The following is a 20,397-nucleotide window of genomic DNA, read 5'->3' as shown; positions in this document are numbered from 1 at the left end:
CAAAAATTCAAGAACCGGTCCTGGATCATCGGATTGAATCAGATAGGGTCCGGTTCCTACCAAAAACGGGTAGGAACCGGTTCGGTTCCGATTCGGTTCCAGGAACCGGTTTGAATGATCATCCCTACATGGGTCCACCACTACATATCATATAATAAAAATGATTGACCCGCCACCGCATGAAACTAATATAATAAAAATGATTGACCCGCCACCGCATGAAACTAACATACAACTGTAGCCCCAAAGAACCATAATTGATACTCATAATTATTTTGGTATCGTTAAAAGTATTGGTACTGAAGAAGTCAGTACTGCCGCCCAATACAAGTTTGATATTGAGAAACATCTTAGTAGTGCACACCATGACTCTACTAGAAAACGGTATTGAAGTGGCAAGCAATTAGTGTAGATATTAATGGTTTAGCACAATCATTTGTATTGATTCTTAACCCTGATAATATCAATGATTTAGATTGTTTTCTAGTATGCTGAATCTTTTATAACTTTGCAGCTCCCTTTAAAATTTGAAAAATAATAACAAAAAAGGAGTTTAAAATCTATGATCAACAAAAACTCAAATTTGATGCTAGATAAAAAACACTGTTTAAATCCTTCAAAAGCTTTGTGAAGTTTTACATGCACCAAAAATACAACTGTAAACACTAGATGATGCCTGCCCCATACTACAGTTTTATGGCCAATAATTATTAAAAAAAAAAACAAAAAAAAAAAAAGAATGAAATTCTCTCAAATCCTTTGGAATGCACCAACACAATTAACTCAATACCCCCGGGACCAAAAAGCCCGAGCCAGCGCTAGTTTTACTAAACGTTAGAAAATCTTAAACCGACCTCACTTCTGGCTCGGGTTCGCTTTCTTGGGGTCCAAGGGACCTAACCCTGCCCCTAACCCGACCGGTGCTTGACCTTGGTCAACTTTAGTTGCCTCGGGGTTTTGCGCTCCGTTGGTGTCTTGACTGGCAGCGTTCTCGGGTAACATGCCCGAGTTTATTATGTTGAGGAGTTGGGTGAGTGGCGGCATAGCCTGGACAGGAACACCGTGTGGTCGGATTAATAATCCCCTGGCGGCAGCTTTCTTCCTCGCCTCTGCAACCGCACGAGCAGATCTCTCGTCAACACCTCTGCCGCCTCGAGCAAAGTTTTCACCGCCTACTGCAGTGTTGCCACCGCTGCCGGAAGCTCCGCCAGATGCCGCCTGGAATGCTTGTATCAAATCAGGGTGAGCCTGTTGTACAAACGATGACGTTAGTTGTGATGAAATAATATTTTACAATATTTATGTATATTTTTATCTGTTAGCATACCTTTATAAGTTCGATGGCTTGTTGGGCGGAAAGCGCATTTACAGCTTGTCCTTTTTGCTTTTGTGCATTCAACTATTGTCATATTATCACGAAACAAATTAATATAAATAATCATTAACTAAAGCGTTGATTACACAAATAGTCCATGTGGTTTTGACAAATGTACCACATTCAAGGTCTAGCTTTAAAAAGTTATAATTCAATCTGTAACATGTTTGGGTTCAAACACTAAATTCTGTCAAGTTTGTGTAATATAATGACCATTTTACCCTTTTGGCAAACCATCTGGACTACAATGGTTTAACAAAAGTAACATTTTTAGAGTCTTTAACTATAAAATGTTATTCACAGACCCTTTAGCGAGAGTTAATGTTATAACCCAAACATGTTGCATTTTTTTAAAGTTATGACCTCAAAGATATAACTTAAACAAGCCACAGAGACTTTGTGTAACTAACTATAAATAAAAAAGCATTAAAAAAACAAATTTTTACCTGCGTTTCACGAGCTTTAAAAGTTTTCATCCAATTCTCAGAATCGCGAGTCCTTGAGTCATCCTCTCCAAGCTGCTTCACAAGTGTATCATACATCTTCTTTTCATGCTGTTAAACAACAAAACATTAATCACAAATAACATTAACAGTTATGTAAAAAAAAGTTAACGCTAAAAAATAATTTGAAGCACATGCCTGATGAGAGAGCTTATAAGCACCGACACAGTTAAACGCAATAGCAAGTGCATGATAGCATACAGCAGTCTGAATATGTTCTTCACCCAAAAGCCTCTCGTTTTTCTTTAACGCTTCTTGCAAGTACCGAAGAGCCGTATTCATTTTCCCTATATCTTGATACATCATGGCAACGTTAATATAAGTTGCAGCCACATCCGGATGATCGGGGCCTGATGATAAACTCAATAATAGCAGAGCACGAGACATGTGTCTTAATGCAAGCTCTGATTGGTTGAGCCCGTGGTAAAACAGGGCCATGTTTCCATAACTGTAAAAGATTTAAAGTGAGTTTATGGTCACATGACACACACATGTGATAAAGAAATGAAATTGAGTCTTTAATGGTACCTGTGAGCCGTGTCGGGGTGGTCGAGACCGAGGCACCGTTCGTTTATGATAAGTTCTTTGTGTTGTTGCATAATGGCTGAAGCCATGTCTCCAGCATGATAAAGAACCATTGCAAGGTAACTATATTTAAGAAAAAAATAAATCTTTAGTTATAAGATAATTGATATTCTCATTATAAACAAAAATCTTTCAACAAAAAGATTGGAAAAAAAAAAACAAAAAATGCTCTGAAAACTAGAGGTGGTCCTATGGACTCTGATTTTTCTTTTTTTTTAAACTTTATATATATTAAAAATGTGGAATTTGATTACCAACGCTATAACTTATACAAAATATTCTTATCTTCTGAATAAAGTAGTTTACAAAGTTATATGCATAAAGTGACTTCCAATCGTTGGGTTAAACTTTTTATTTTACCCATTTGGCACGTTACTAGAATCGACCAGTTCATTACTGAACGGATTGAACTTGCCACTTTTACACAAAATTCAATCAAGATTGTTACTAGTAAAAGTATAAAATCATACCGGCAGCAGTTAGCAACCTCACGGTGCATTGGACCAGTAACCTGTAAATAATAATTGAATAAAGATAAGAAAATAATTTTACAAGATTTAAAAATTAATATTATGCGTGACGAAACAAACACGTACCTGTTGAAGAATTGTAAATGCTTCTGTAAATAAATTGTAGGCTTCGTTAAGCATTCCCTGCAAGTATGTGACAGCAGTTTATACAAGGAATAATAATAACTGCTATATATAATAGTCATCATAAGAAGATGTTTTCATAATTAATATCTATATTATGATGAGCTGAGAATGAACTTTGCAAACCTCTGCCAGCTGGACCTTCCCGGTTTCCACAAGATGCTTTGCTTCTTGGCAAACGGGTATCAAATGTTTTACAACAGGTTGAAGATTTAATATATCTGATGTTTGGAACGGTGTTCCTGCACTAAGGTCATATTTTTTGGCAGCTACGGCTACCCCAACCTGTAAAAAGAAAAACAATTTAACATGTATAAAAATTAATAAGAAATATTCATATTTGAAATACTTTAAATTTGCAAAGGCTAATACCTTCAGGCAGAGGTTACGAATAACCGAAATCTTTTTCACACGTGACCTCGCGTCTTCTGGCAATTCAAACTGTAAATCAAAAACTTGAATTAAAAAACATTGAAATGGCATTAAAAGACTAATTAAAAAAATATATATAACATTATATTACCTGGTACTTAGCCTTTGCAAATTCAAGAATGTTAGCCCACAAACTTTCAGAACTGAGATTCATGCAAGATGCTTGCTTTTTAGTAGCTACACCACCAACCTTCAACCTCGAGTGCCCCTTTGCCGATTTTCCCGCCAAAACATCCTGGTTTGTTACAAGTTACATGAATTAGTACCAAAACTTCAGCTAACATAGGTCGTAAATCTTGAAAATTTTCATTTCAGTTTGTATTTTTTATTGATTTTGAGAGTTAATACTGACCTTCTTCTGATTTTTTGACTGCACATTATTATTAACGCCTTTCCCAGATGCCGTTTGGCAATCTCCAAATAAACAGTTAAGGAAATGAGCAATTGCGTGTCCAATATCATGATCTGCTGTATCTCTCAACATATCCTGTATAACAAAGATAAAAATATTAATACACCGTTTAAAGACAAACAAATAGTGGCAAAATAGATTTAATAAATATAAAAGATTGTCTTACTGACCTTGAGGATGTGTTTTGCACATCTAACGATTATCTCATTAGAGCAAATATCCCATAAATGGGGCAAGTGCTTGGTACCATCAGCTATCTGTAAATATTCCAAAATTATTATTATATTTTCAATAACAAAAATAAATAATAATTTTCATTTACTTTGAAGTTTGCTAAATTATCTTACTTTGCCAATATAACGAACGTTAATTCCATGAGCATGTAGCGCTTCGGTCAACGTTTGACCGTCCATTGGCGAAACCTCAAGTGTGCAAAGATCTTGAATGAATTTGGGAAGCACGGTTTCTTTCAGATATGAACTCACTTTCCGTACACTTTCTTCATCAGCAGCAATCTGCTGTTAATATTTCAATAAACGAGTCAGATTGAGTTAAAAAATATAATTTTTGTGTTACATATTACTTCTGCAGTATTCATATATTTGGTCTTTAGAAGGTTGTATGTGTTTAATTACACTTTGTGCCAAGTCCGCAAAGAAAATATTACCTCAGGACTTCCAGCCAATTTGAAATCAGTAAACACATTAGGGTTAAACCGTATATCATCAGACTTATCAGCCACATCAGCGTCCTTGGAACCCGAGTCTTCAACGACCTTCTTTTCTACTGACTCATCCTGCAAAGGAAATATAGGCAAAGCAACATTAAATATATTTACTTGAAATACATGATAAAAAAAATATACTACGGCTTAAAGTATGCTTTACTGGTTTAGGGTCAGTTGTTTCAGGTGTTTTGGTAGTATCCGCTTGATCAACTTGTTCGACAATATCGTCTTTTGAAAAATCTACAGATTTAGATGCATCCTCTGGCTCAGGTTTAGCTTTTACATTCTTTGCTGCTTCAGCCTTTTAACATGGCCATACATTAATCACATGTGCCATAAATATTCAATAGTGTTTTTATAAAATATATTAAAATATTACCTGGCAATAGGCGGTGATTAATTCAGGCCTCAAAATGCAAAACTTGGAATTTGGTCCTGCGTAATTTGCATCACGAGGAGTGACGCGCATCAGGTCTAAAAGATAGTGCCTGTGCAAATAAATTCAGTCAGTATATAATTAATGGGACATCGTAAAATAGTAATTCGAGTATTGTGAACAGAAATTACCTATCATCACTTCCAACAATGCCCTTGCATTCAACAGGTGCAGCTATTTGGAAAACATTTCCTGATCCATCAACAACCGAGTGTTCTTTCACACGCAGACGCTTTGAAGCTTCCAGTACCTAATGTTAGATTTCAATTAGTTAGAAAATATAAGTAAATAAAATTAGAAAACATCAACATGATTATTACTAAAATTTTAAACCACTTCAATGCAGATAGATACGCCCTGCTTGCGGTGCGCGCATATAATGTATATATGTGTGAACCCTCGGGTGGGCAAAAGTAAAATTGCACTAATTTTGACGTTATTTTACTAATCTCGTGAAAATAACGTTAAAAGTGGCGGAAGGTTAATCAGGCATCATGTGGTGGCGTTGATAGCCGAAAGACAAGGGCACATGCACCGATCAGCCGGTGTCCCGATGATTGAGTGCTATGTGCCTTATGTCCAAGGCTTGATGCAAAACTACTATCGAGCCGGGGGTCTCACCGGAAGCAGCCTCTCTATCCCTATGGGATAGAGGTAAGGCTGTCTACATCTTACCCTCCTCAGACCCTACCATGGCATTGCTATTGGTGGGATATACTGAGTACGATGATGATGATGATGATGATGATGATGATGATGATGATGATGATGATGATGATGATGATTCAATGCAGATAGATATAAGAAACTTTTTAGTCAACTAAATGTATTAACTAGAAACAAAATATATATATATATATATACATATAGATATAGTAATTACATAAAACTTTCAGCAAATCACATATATTATAAAGTAAAGATGATGAAAAGACAGAAACAAATACAGAAAAATCTCATCATAACTCCAAAACAATGTTAGAACTCCTAACAACAAATCATGTTATTTATTTATTTTATATACTCAATATTACTTTTAGAGTACTTTTGTCATTTTTATATGTTACATTATGATATATTTAATCACAAGTTTACATGTGTAAAAACCAACTTAAGAATACGTAATCATAAAACTACATATAATAAATGTAAAAACTGCCCTCAATTAATATCAAATATAACAAATAAATAAAGTAATATGTTTTAAGAGTTCTTAAATTATTTGGAAGTTCTGATATGATCATGATATATGATTGTGTGTATGGGCGTGTACACACACACGTGCATTTTAATTATATAGAAGCTATAACTTACCTTGGCATGAAAATCTTGATTCCAAGAAATCTTCTTGCCATTGTCAACAGAACCGTAAAGAAGTGAGTCTGATTTATCGCCTTGTAAAATCCCTGGCAGAACACTCTGGGATAAAAAACATGAACACAAAATCAAAAACAAGAAAACATAACTCTCAAAAAACATTTCACGTAAGTTCAGTAAAAAATAATAATGGAAATAAACGCATACCTGTGCCACCACTCTATGACCTCGATAGTCGACAATGGCCATAGCAAGATTATATAATCCGGGAACATCGGCTTCTTGATAAGCTTTTGTGCCTTTCAAATCATTGTTGGAAGATGCATATGTGGCTTGCTCACTCTCTGCCAGCTGTACCTCCGCAGGTGCATCAGAAGCCGATTCCACAACACCATTCTCACCGTTGACTTTAGACGATTTGGTCAACGTTTTCTCAGACGAGGTTGAGTTAAAATCTGATGACTGTTTTCTGGATAACTGTTCGAGATCCGAATCGACAGCAAAACTGAAGAATATGTTGTTGTGAACATACCTGCAACAATATATGAAAGTGATACGTTTAATATGATATTAATGGTTATCAAATAAATGTTAAATGTTAATGATTGCAATTTAGATCCTGCTTACATGTGAAAGCATTCTGGATCAGTTGGATTAATGGGCGGGATGCATCTGCTAATGACTCCAATAGCACCACTTATTGCAGCATCAACAAAATCAGAAGATACCTTATACAGAGCTCTATCTCTCAAGATCCTAAAATAATTTTTCCAAAAGTAACTTGTAAGAGAATGGGTTAAAAGTCACCCAAAGTGTTTTTTAGCATTTTGATGAAACCATGTAGATCTTTGTTATCTTGGGCACACCGCACTAATTATTTATACAGATTCAAACCTTGAAAACAAAATGTGCTTAGGATTGAAAGTCGTACAAAGTGTTTTTTTAAAGCATTTTACTGAAATCATAAAACTTTTTGTGATCTTGGGCAAAGTATAAACTTATAAAGATTCAGACTTGAAGAACAAAAGGTGTTTCCAAAAGTCGTGCAAAGTGTTATTAAAAGCATTTTATTGAAATTTTGAACTTTTTGCGATCTTGGGCACACTATATGTTTATAATTTATAAAGATTTAGACTTGGAAAACAAAAAAAAGGTTTTCAAAAGCCGTATAAAGCGATTTTAAAACCATTTTATTGAAATTATGAACTTGTTTTTATCTTAAGCACACTAACTACTTACAAGATTCAAACTTTTATAACAAAATGTGTTTAGGGTAAAAACCAACCCATTTTGACTTGTTGCCAAACAAGCAAGTTGAAGAAAAAGATTAAAACTTCGAAAACAGAAAGTGTTTGGAATCAAAAATGGAACCAAATGTTTTCAAAGCACTTGTTAAAATTATGAAACTTTTTGTGATCTTGTGGACACTAATCAAATATAAAGATCCAAACTTTAAAAAAAAAATGTGTTTAGAATCAACACAACACAACCCAACCCTGCCTGTTTTGACTTGTTGACCAACAACAAGAAGCACATGGAAGAAAAAGGGTATACCTTTCTTGAGGGCTTGCATGAGGAAACTCTCTGCACGACTGTAACTCCTCGTTCCAATCTCTTTGCATACCGATTAATTCACTCCCGAAAGACAAAGTAAGCGAATTTTCAGCTCTTGCTGCATCACGCTTGTGTTCTAAATAACACAATAAAAAAATTAACAATAGCAAAAAAAAGCTAAAAGAATAAAAACTTTTGAACACAAATTACCAGGAACAGGGTGCAATCCGAGCCATGAATTTGGGGGCAACAACGACTGAATGTTTTCAAACGGATGAGCCGACGCCTTGCGTTCCAACATTTCACGAAAAGCTAAAGTATATAATATCACAGCAAAAGTTAATAAAAAGATTATAACTAGTTACTTTTATATAAAAGAATAGAGAATAACAGATTGTAGAAACCTTTCTTGAATTTGGAGCTGATCTTTTGCAAGAGCCCGATAAGAGTGGTTGCTTCAGAAGCAGCCTTAGTCGGTTTCAGGTCAAGGGTATTTCCGGAACTTGAGTTAACATAAAATGTGGTTGTGGTTCCAGTTATACAATGTTTGCTTCCTTCGAGTGTCACCACATCCAGATAAATTAGGTCCCCAACGAGCCTGAACATTAAAATATATACGCTTAGAAATAGAGAGGCTTGTAAACGAAAACCAAACAGGGCTTGTCCGTGATCATTCGTTAAACGTTAATCAACAAAGCATTTAAACAAACAATCTTCCGTGTTCATATTCGTGCTTTTATTATTAACCAACAAACACAAGCATTTAAATAAATTAATTTTATTGTTCATGTTGGTTCATTGAGTAAATGAGCGTGTTTGTTTATGTCCATTCGTTTATATTCTAAACGAACACAAATGAACAAATTTTGTTTATATCCGTTAAGAAAACAAACATGTTCGTTTATGTTCATTCTTTATATTCTAGATAAACAACTTTTCTAGTTCATGTTCAAACGTTAAAAAAAATGAATGTGTCCATGTTTGTTTATACACCAAAATACCATAAACAACCAAACTTTCGTGTTTGTGTCCGTTCGTTAAGAAAACAAACATAAACAGCGTAAATGAAGAACGAGTTAGCAAACCTTCTGTAGCTAGGAGGAGGGTTAAATGATGAAAACACAATACTTTCAACACACTTAATTTCTTTAGAAGGAGACGATAACAAATTTGAAAGTGAACCCGAAACGTCCTCCATAAACCCTAAATTCTCAAGCTCCAAAACCTCAGTTTTCTTGGAATTATCTGTTTCAATAAATTAAAAAACATATAAGTCACTAAACTTAAATAATAGAATAATAATGCTAAAAAGACCATTTTTAAGCAATATACCTCCCGAATTTGCAGTCGCGTTCTGCCCCATTTCATGTTGCAATGCAAGCGATGTCGACAATGACGAGTGCAAAGTTGATAGTGAAAGCAATTCTCGGGTACGATGCACATGGGCCCGGATAGATCTATCGTCATAAAGTGCTGCAACATTTTCATTTATTAAGTCAGAAAGTATATAAAAGGAAACATATCAACTTATTGAAAATCATAACAAAGTGTAATATACCAGAAATCATTTCTAAAGAACAGTCTCCAGCAGTGATGTCAGCAACCTCAGAAATTTCATGATAATCTTCTAGATGATGAGTTGACCCGTCTTTGGTGTGCAATAACAAGTCATAACAAGTGAAAAAGCATGTTTCTGGTGCATCGAGAAGGAATTGTCGCACATCCATAACTGAGTCATTGGGACTTAACTGCAAATTTGATAAATTTTAATCATATAAAGCATATATACCAAAATAAATGGATATAGAATAAGTCAAGGTTAAAAATAGCATACTTGTAACACTAGCTTTTCACCAAACTGTGTCTTGACGGGAACCGGGAAAAGATTAATGTCACCTGCGCAAATAAAACACAAATTCCAATTTAAGAAATATAAAAAACGAGATGTGTTTAAATATTACAAAAAAGTTTCAAGATTTAATTAAATTAATTGGCTTTATGCCAACTAAGCAGCGCGTGTTCGTTTATTATTATTACTACTACCACTACTAACGGTCGTATTTGTATGTGCACCTTTTTAAAGCGCGTGAACATATACGAATATACGATGCACGCGCTTTCGAACACCTTTACATACACGCATTTAACGTTCCGTTCATTCAATTGTGGTAACAAAATATGTCATAATATCATTATGTACAAAATTACACACACAATTAAATTACTTCTAACATCAAAGATTCAAACCAATAACTACCATATCATGCACAACTAAAACCATAACCGCTAAACAATCTTTACCTTGCTTAGCCTGATTCTCTGAGCTTTCACTTTCCGGCTCCTTAACTTCCGCCTTATTAGCTTCAACCTCAACCGAAGGCAGAACCCCATTAGCATCAGCATTAGCATTAGCACTAGCATCCACCTTCTGTTCTTCAACCGGATTCACGTTATCCTCAGGATGACCATTAGCTGCCGGAACCACCACCGGTGCAACCGGAGCCACAGCAGCCGCATTAGCAACAGTGTTCGCCGCTTTCTTATTCCGCCCCTTGCTCGATTTCCCAGCCATATCTACTCCCAATCACCTAAACCCCAAAACACCACAAACAAACAATACCCATATATCAAAATTCAAGATTTATAAACTTTAACCAAGAAACACACCCAAACACACAATAAAAATCAAAACTTTATACCCGTATATCAAAATTCAAGATATGTACAGAACTTGCTATAGAAACAATAAAAATCAAAACTTTATACAAAATAATTGAATTATGAATCAAACCCAGATGGGATTTGGGTAATAAACACATAAACCCTACTTAAATCATACCTAAAACCTGAAGAAATAAAGACTAGATAAAAGATTTGAATAAAAACCCACCTGTGGGTTAATAATCGGTGATTGAAAACAGAGGAAACAGAGGATGAGAGTAAGGGTTTAAGGGGTGGAGGCTGTGGCGGCCGAGAAGGAATGAGTGTGTGTTTGTGTGTGTGGGTAAGCGATGAACAAAGGGGTTATTGGCTTCTAAAATGTGTGGGTTTTATTTGCATATTTCAAGGGGTCATATATGTATTGATTTCTTAACTTTTAGGTCATTGCCCACATGCTCTCTCTAGCTACAAATTTTATTTTATTTGTTTTTTTCAAAACTAGTGCACTACTATTTTTGTTTTTAAGGTATTTTAAATCCGTTAAAAGGGTGTAAATCGTGTTAAATCGGTGGGTTTTGATTTGGTTCATTGGTTAGTTTACTTTGAAGACGGTCCATGTTTTTATTCGTGTTAACAGTATAATCATAACACGCACATACATAAAATCGGGTAATTGTTTTTATGATATTTTAATCCGTTAATATTAATAGTTAATGTTGTAAATCGTTGTGGATTACAGTTTGTTTAACCTAAAGGCGATCTGCATTTTTGTTTGTGTTAAAATATAATCATAGCACGTTTTCTTAAAGCATTTTATACAAATGGGTTGACGGTGGTAATCAAGTTGTAAATGTGTTAATCAGTGTTTTAGTGGGTTGTCAAATGGGTTGAACATGTCGTAAGCCGGTTAGCAGTTGAAATGTTAAATTAATCAATTCGACAGATTGGGTTGTTGAATTAGACACGTTAAATTAGTCTGCCTGGTATATAAACTGAATTATTAAACAATTAGATATGACAATTTAAAAACATGGTTAAATATGTGACACGTGTGTGTCGTATTTTGGGTCATGCCATAAACCGACACCCCTAATTCAATATTGTTAAAGAAAGTCGTTTTATGTAAATTGTCTTGGTTTTTATTTAATTATTTAAGATGTTACGTGAATGAATGCTTAAATTTACTAGTAAACATTCCGTGAACCAAACGCTCATTATACATGAGTTGTTTAACAACTTCATTTTGTTGACCATGAAGTGTAAAAGGTTAGATTTGATTGATCACTCTATACTCATATCCTAGTTGTAACTTTAAAGATGTTTCTTTTTTGCTTTTCGGTTACTTTGTTATTTGATTAAATAATTTTCCTTTTTTGATGTATTGTATATCTTCCAATGTTGTTGTAAAAGATGGCTTTAACGTTTTGCAGAAAATTATAACTTATTATAATGAATTTGTTTTGTATAGAAATATAATAAATGTAGCATGTATGTCCTCTAAAGTACAGTGTGATATGATGTTGTTTAAACAAGTTATCCCTTCAACCAATAGCATTTGTTGCTTGATGAATATCACGAATATATAAATTTTATGAAATTCAATGTTTTTTACGTAAAAATTCATACTATAATCATATATACATTCATTGTCATCGTATGTGAAACAAACAAGAAATCAATTAATTGCATAGTTTAATAGTTAGGTATATAATAATAATAATAATAATAATAATAATAATAATACCAAAGGACTTTCACGGGTTCAACTAGTTGTATCAAGGTGTTTGATAAGGCTTTGTATTTCCATGTGATGAGAGTTCAAATCACGTGAGTAACAAAAAAAATTGTGGGATTTAAGACTTTACTACAATATGCATTACACGCCGAGTAGACAAACTGCCCCTAACACTTGATTACATTTAAAAACTAAAATTAAAACTTGGGTCGCCAACCCAGTTATCGTCCCCAAAACTTGTTTCTTTATTGGATCCGTGTTTCTTCATTGGTGTCATCCCGCGGAACATTGCGGAACATAAACTAAGGGTAAACCCGTTGTTTGCGCCAATTGTTCAAAAACAACGTAAGATGGGTCCGGAACAAACAAAAGCAATGAATGAACAAGTCCAGGACCTCTTGCAGGCAGGAATCATTCGTCCAATTCGTTACCAGACTTGGGTCGCCAACCCAGTTATCGTCCCCAAAAGCAACGGGGCATGGCGAATGTGTATCGATTTCAAGGACCTAAATAAAGCATGTCTCAAGGATTGTTATCCTTTACCCGAAATAGATCTCAAAGTTGATGTTGTGGCACCATTCAAATTCAAGTGCTTCTTGGATGCATACAAAGGCTACCATCAGATCCGCATGGCAGCGGGTGATGAGGACAAAACAGCATTTCGTACCGATCAAGGCACCTTTTGTTACAAAATGATGCCTTTCGGACTAAAAAATGCGGGAGCCACGTATCAGCGATTGATGGACACAGCATTTAAAAGACAAATTGGTCGAAACTTAGAGGTGTATATGGACGATCTTGTAATCAAAAGTGTTGAGGAAGATCAGATGCTGAGAGATATTGAAGAGACTTTCGAAACATTGAAAGGTATTAACATGAAGCTAAATCCAGCCAAGTGTTCATTCGGAATGGAAGAGGGAAAATTTCTGGGAGTGATTGTCACGGATGCGGGCTTCAAAGCTAATCCAGACAAAGTTCAAGCTATAGCCCGCATGCCTTCCCCGTCCTCCCTCAAGGAAGTTCGACACTCAATGGGCGTTTGGTTGCTTTGAATCGATTCTTGGCAAACCATGCAGCCAAATCTCACCCATTTATCTCAACACTAAGAAATTGCCTTAAGAAAGCACATTTCAGTTGGACTGCGGAAGCAGAACAAGCTTTTTTGGAGGTTAAAAAATGTTTGATGGAGCTGCCCACGTTAACAGCACCCTGTGCGGGGGAACCTTTAACATTATACCTATCAGCGTCAGACATCGCCATTGGGGCCGTCTTCCTGACATATCGAAAGAATATTCAAACACCGATCTACTACGTCAGCAGAACATTATCGGACCCGGAAACAAGATACTCCATGCTTGAAAAACTTGTTTTAGCACTGGTCTATGCTGCCCGACGCCTCCGCATATACTTTCAAGGGCACCCCATCAATGTTTTCACCGGATACAAGCTCAAAAATGTTCTCAGTAAGCCCGAATTATCTGGCCGACTGGCCAAATGGGTCATCGAACTAGGTGAACATGCAATAGAATACAAACCTAGGCCAGCAATCAAAGGGCAGGTGTTGGCGGACTTCGTGACAGAAGTTCCGCATCACAAAGAAAAAGAATGTTTAATCGAGCAACGACCCCAAGCACCTCCGGAATTAGGACAAATTTGGTCCTTATTCACGGATGGAGCTTCAAGCAATGAGGGATGTGGCGCAGGCCTCAGGCTGGTCAATCTCGAAGGCCATGAGTTTACATATGCCATAAAGCTGAACTTCAAAAGTACCAACAACGAGGCAGAATATGAAGCTTTCTTGGCAGGCTTGCGGATAGCCAAAAAGCTCGGGGTTAAACATTTAGAAGCCCGGGTGGATTCCATGTTGATTGCGGGACAGATCAATGGTACATACGAAGCAAAAAACGATATCATGGCTTCATATGTGTCACAGGCAAAGGATTTGATGCTTCAGTTCTCTTCTTGCAAAGTCATTCATATAAAGAGAAGTGAAAACAAATCAGCGGATGCTTTCAGTAAATTGGCTTCAACGAACTTCGAACATTTCGCCAAGGACATCCGCATTGAAGTATTAGATCGCCCGTCTGTTCCGCAACATCAGGTTTTAGTGATCCAAACAGGAGTAGAATCCTGGATGACACCCATTATGGCATACTTGTCATCTGGAGCACTTCCGGAAGGAAAAGCAGCGGCCCAGAAGATAAAGCACAAAGCCTTGAACTATCAGACTCTTGATGGTATTTTGTACCGACGTTCTTTCCTCGGACCACTACTTCGATGTGTGGATGCCGAGGACGCGAATTACTTAATTAGAGAAACAAAGATAATGAATGCATTTGTGGTCTTCATGAAGGCATTTGTGGTCTTCACGCGGGTCCGCGGATGGTTGTAGCAAAGATAATGAATGTCGGGTATTACTGGCCGGGGATGCATATGGATGCTGTACATGAAATCAGAAAGTGTGATTCATGTCAACGCCATGCTCCTAACACGCTTTGACCAAAAAACGAGTTAGTCCCAATCACTTCAGCTTGGCCGTTCCAGAAATGGGCAGTTGACATAATGTGACCTTTCCCTGAAGCCCCGGGACGTATCAAGTTCCTGATAGTAGCCATCGACTACTTTACAAAATGGGTGGAGGCCAAACCAGTTGCTTCTATAACAACAGCGAGTGTTAAAAAATTCTTGTGGGAATTCATCATATGCCGTTTCGGCCTCCCTTTAGAGCTCGTTAGTGACAACGGGACACAATTCGCGGATAGTGGGTTGCAAGAATGGTTAAAAGAGTTACACATTTCTCAAATCTTCACCTCTGTAGCTCACTCGCAAGCGAATGGTCAAGTCGAAAGAACAAATCAGACGATTAAAGAAGGAATCAAAATGATGCTGGGAACAAAACGAACGGGATGGGTGGACGAACTGCCCCATGTACTATGGGCCTTCCGCACTCAAAGGAATTCCAGCAATTCCGAAACCCCCTTCAGTTTAACATATGGCACAGAAGCCATGATTCCCGCCGAGATTGGTATCCCATTCGCCAGAGTCCTTATGATTGAAGATAACGATCATGAGCTCCGGATGAACCTCGACCTCCTCGAAGAAAGGAGGGAAATGGCATCGATCCGTGAGCATAATTACAAACGACAATTGCAAAAGTATTATGATTCGCGGGTTCAATGATGTGAATTCGATGTGGGAGATTATGTCTTCCGCACTAACGAAGCCTCAGGGCAAGTTGGCCCCTACATGGGAAGGACCTTATAGAATCCAGAAAGTTCTGTCTAAAGGTTCCTATAAACTAGAAAGGTTGGACGGGATAGAGGTCCCTAGAACTTGGAATGGGGCCCAACTGAGGAAATGCTACATTTAGTATGTTTATCTTTTGGCCTGCGCGCCTAACTAGAAGTTCACAACATTTGTAATTTCATTTCTTGTAAGTTGGCTTATGCCCTATTTATGAAAATTTTCATTTCAGTCATTTGAGACTTGTATTATTACGTAATCCTTTATTGTCATACAAAGAAGATCCTACTAAACACTTATATTATGACAAAATAAACAAAGTGTAACGGATGCAAAATTAAAACTTCTTTATATACAGAAATGGGATTACAACAAAAGATCAAGTTACAAGAAAAAAGAAAATTCTATCTATGGCGCGGCATCTTCGTGTTCCGCATCGTTACCTCCAGCATCTTCAGCATGGTCTTCTTCTTCTTGTTCGTTACTTCTATCAAGTTCAAGAATCTTCGTCAGCAAGTTCGGATATCTGGTCCGCCAATGGAAATTTCAAAGAATCAAAGTCCTTTGATTTCTGTTTAAGAATGGCAACAGTATCCTAACCAGCCAAAACGTACTCCTCAGGAAGCTTGGAAGTGGAACCAAACTGATAACCTTCTTTAAAGCCCAGTTGGCGACCAGCTTGCTTCGAAGCTTTGAGGAGGATAGCAACACAATTCCCAAGTTCGTCACTAGCCTTGGGAATAGCCTCCGCCAAGTAACTCGGCAATGACCTGATAAGACAGTTACACATAAGTAACTCTAAAAATACTGGGAATATTTATGATAAGAATGAGACACATACCTTGGGAATAGCATCCGCCAACAGCCATTTTTGATCTGCCTTGGCCTGAATAAATTCCATTTTGTGTTTGGCACATTCTAAGGCTTGATCACGGTTTCTGGCATTAAGGTCAGCCAAACGCTTGTCTTTGGCCGCCGACTCAGCCCGAAGGGTCTCCAACAACTTAGCTTGTTCAGCCATCATCTTAGACTGTTCATCCAGCTGTTTCTGGAGAGTGACCTTGGCTTCCTCGGCAACAGACCGAGCAGTTTCTTCCGCCTTCAGGGCCCGGCTGGCTTCCCTAGCTTCATTCATGGCTTTAAGGGCTTCTTCTTTGGCATCGGAAGCGGAGGCCGCTAGCTCGTCCCATTGCTCATTTATCGTCAACCAGTCCCTGGTTATTTCATGGGTGGTGGAAATAGTGTTCGCCAAATAGTAAGAATGAGAGTTCAGCAACTCTTGGCGCACACTAAGACGACGCCTCTCCTTTTCACCGTGCGGGAGACACTCCCCCCAGAAATTCAAAACATGTGTCCACGTTACGGAATGTCGAATCCCGACGTAAGGACCAGTTAGGTTGATGAGGGGTGGGGTCCTCCTCCTCAGGAGTAGGAGAGGTTCGGGAAGAATAGGGGAACGTGCTTATGCCCCCTTGATCCCTGAATTGGTGTACATTGTACGAAGGTGACACCTTAGCGTGAACAGCGGTGTCCGCCTCCTTATTCTTCAACAGAGAGTCGTCCGTCACAACAACCGGGTCCTCGGCAGTATTAGGAGGAGGCGGTGGCGGACGAAGAGGTGAACTTTTCAATCCGGAAATACCCTCGGAAAGATTATCCAGGTTCACTGAAAAACACTAACAATGGTTTAACATCACAATAAACAAAGAGAAAAGGGAAGTAGGAACTTTGCATACCCAGCGAAGGGTCCTCCGCATCAAGTTGTTCCAATCGTGCTTCCAAGGCGGAAGGTTTGGTCTTTTTTGACTTCTTCTTCTTGGGAACATCCTTTACAGGATGAATTTTTCGCTTGCCCGCCGCCTTGGAGGCGCCCGCATCAACGGCCGGGCGTTTACCCTCAGCAGTAATATCATTAGGTCCCGGACCCTCGAATTCTGCAGTGGTGTCAGCATCATCTGGGCCCGTTGATTGAATAGTCGCGGCTCGTTGACGGGTGAGACCTGCAGTTGAGCTCAAAATTTTGTTAACATCAATCAAGCATATTTCTCCAGACAGTGACGACTCCTCGCTAGACGAGAAGAGCACAATCACTCAGTTGGAACTAATAGCAGTCACATGTTTGGGTTCAAAGCGCCCTCACCTTTCTGGATGCATTCTTTAACATATGCCTCACCTTTGGCATACATCGCCTCGGAAACTTTGGGTTCCGAGCGGAAAGCTGTGGGAAACACAAAATTAGAACGGGTGCGCTCAAGAAAGGACGCATCCCTTTTATTGATTGGGCGGCGCACCATCATTCCCCCCTTGCGATCCAACAAAGTGCTAAAGGAGGAACCTTCACCTACGAAAAGCAAGAAAACAAATTAGAAAATTCTTAATGACAGAACAGAGACAACAACAAACTTACTCTTGTCGGTCTCCTCGTAGTACGGTTCCAGAGTTGGGAATGGCCACAATCGGCTCATCCTCGCACTCACCATTGCCCCTTCGTGGATTGGGCGCATGGGAGTCGGTGTGGAGATCAGCGTTTGATACCATGCCTGATCTTCATGGGCGGAGGCCACAACCACTGGCATAGCCTCTTTCGCCTTCCGTTTATGCACCGCGAAAGGAATAACATCCTCTCGGATCCAGAAAAATTTAGGTTTCCAGCCATGGAGGCTACGAAGCCATTCCGTGCCTATAACCCTCTTCTCCACAGTCGCGAAGCTGTACCATCCTTCACGGAAGGTCATCTTGTAAAAAACGGCGAACATGCCAACAGTCGGTTCAAGGTCGTGGGTCTGGCAATAGAACTCGAAGTGTCGAATCCTCAACATCCCGAAGGGATGAATCTGGGAAAGATGAATCCTATAAGTTGTCAAGACCGATTGGACAAATCTGGTAATCGGAATCCGGAAGTTCCCTGTTGTAAAGTGGTCTATGTATACAGATATTTTCTTTGAAGGCGGACCAGTAGCAATAGAACCACTAGCAGGAAGTTCTGGTTCCCACTCCGTTGTCAACCCATAAACATTGACAACATCATTATAGTCTTCTTCTTTAAGACAAACGGCAACCTCGTCGATAGTAGGGGGTACTCTTCTTCTCTTTAGCCATTTTAACTCCACAAAGATCAAGAAAAACACATAAAGAGGAAGAAAATCAAAGAAAAATGAAAAACTTCAATCGTTTGAAAGAAAAGAAATCTGAAAGTGATAAAGAGCAAATAGAAGATACAAGGGCCATATTTATACTCATCGCAATTAATGCGATCCATAAAGCGCCAAAAGAGGGAGAAACCGCGAATCGACAGACGACTGACACGTCAGGCGGGAAATTCAAGATAATGAAAACAGACTGTCGGCAGCGTCATATACATCCTGTCAGTTACCCTCAAGAAGTTTCTCTCTCCGCCAAATCACTATAGTTATCTAAAACTTTCAAATATTTCAACAAATTGAAGGATTCAGAAAATTCCTCTCAGAAGGTATTAAAAGCAGTAAAAAGATCACAAGAAGTCAAAAGAAATATTCTTCATTAATGATCCAAAAAACATTACAAGAAGGAAAGAAAACTTTTTACAAGTTATAGAAACAGTAAATCTATCCTAAGGGTTTGAAGCGGACGGGTCTTCCGGAGCCTTCACAGACGTATCTTCCGAAGAATCATCCTCAGAGTCTTCCCCAAGATAGACCTTCAAAAGTTGTAGGCCATCATCTGCGGATGCAAACTCCGGAAGCATTTGCTGAAGCGGAAACACTAGGTCATCATGTTCCTTTACTCGCGTAACTCGGGCTTGCTTGACATCAACTCCATGAAGAGGATGATCTCTGAATGTACGGTTGCTCTGAACATACTTCATCCCTTCATGAAAGCCCACAACACGCCCAAGTGAGGAAGAAGCAGACATTGCATTGGCAAAGCTGTCATTTAGCTCCTTACCTCCTTTGATATGGCGAACAACCTGTTAAGACAAAAACATAAGTCCCCAATATCAAAAGGTACGAGTGAAACAACAAATGATAAAGTGTGACTTACAGCATCAACTCCCCGAGTAAGGAACCATTGACGGTCCTGTTCCGCACACTCGGCCCGCGCTCGGAACTCCTTTGATTCCGCGATGGCTTCCTCATGAGCTTGGAGGAGGGAATCATAAGCAATCTGGATTTCAATAGCACTTTGATCCTTAAGTTCAGCCCGCTCCTTCTGCAGCTTTAGCTCCGCTTCAAGATCGTGAATTCGCGCACCTTGAAGGGCTACTTGGTTTTCTAATGAAGTATTAGCCTCTTGAACACGAGCCAATTCATCCCTTTCCCTCTGAGCTTTAGCTCGAGCAGCCTCAAGAAGGGAATTTCGCTTTTCACAAGCTTCTTTCCATCGCCGGGCAGCCTCAGCATTGCGATCCTGCTCGTTTTTCAAGGTGATTTCCGCATCAGATTGTTTCCATTTGGCGGTTTGGGCAGCAACGCGATGCTCCTCAGCCTCCTTCCTGGCAATCTCAGCCGCCCGACGAGCTTCCCCCACCTTCCCGCCTAGAGTACGCCACTCACTTAAGACCTCCTGGCTACCGGCTAAGGCATTAGCCAGATGATAAGCAACATCTGTATGAATTTCGTGGCGGGAAAGATCACGCTGATATGCCATCTCAGCAGGGGGTGCACAATGTTCAACAAATTCCATACAAGTTCTCGGTTGAGAAAACCGATAACCATTGGTAATGCCCCATGGAGGGACAAACAACTCATGTTTGTCACCCAAACCCGTATCCCCGTAATAACGGGA

The 20,397-nt window shown here is 38.6% G+C and overlaps 1 protein-coding gene across 1 annotated transcript; it reads right to left on the bottom strand.

Annotated features, from left to right (window-relative positions):
• Positions 1-568: 568 nt before the first annotated feature.
• LOC143559898 (clustered mitochondria protein-like) lies at positions 569-11,065 on the bottom strand. The gene is made up of 29 exons (XM_077048332.1): positions 10,885-11,065; positions 10,296-10,582; positions 9,829-9,890; positions 9,553-9,742; positions 9,327-9,467; positions 9,080-9,239; positions 8,399-8,592; positions 8,205-8,306; positions 7,995-8,130; positions 7,068-7,196; positions 6,648-6,972; positions 6,438-6,542; positions 5,255-5,373; positions 5,067-5,175; positions 4,848-4,988; positions 4,628-4,756; positions 4,308-4,478; positions 4,131-4,217; positions 3,901-4,035; positions 3,640-3,783; positions 3,489-3,557; positions 3,243-3,401; positions 3,060-3,116; positions 2,934-2,974; positions 2,407-2,526; positions 2,017-2,326; positions 1,822-1,929; positions 1,328-1,399; positions 569-1,248 (listed from the first exon to the last, which is right to left on the bottom strand). The coding sequence occupies exons 2-29, from the start codon at positions 10,564-10,566 to the stop codon at positions 856-858; spliced, it is 4,179 nt and encodes a 1,392-aa protein (XP_076904447.1). The 5' UTR covers positions 10,567-10,582; positions 10,885-11,065; the 3' UTR covers positions 569-855.
• Positions 11,066-20,397: the final 9,332 nt, after the last annotated feature.

This window comes from Bidens hawaiensis, unplaced genomic scaffold (assembly GCF_021521415.1).
Source record: "Bidens hawaiensis isolate Kalapana, Puna unplaced genomic scaffold, B.hawaiensis_p1.1 tig00020106_1, whole genome shotgun sequence".
NCBI lineage: Eukaryota > Viridiplantae > Streptophyta > Magnoliopsida > Asterales > Asteraceae > Bidens > Bidens hawaiensis.
The sequence above is the reverse complement of the archived record's forward strand: the minus strand, read 5'-3'. Positions and strand labels throughout refer to the sequence as shown.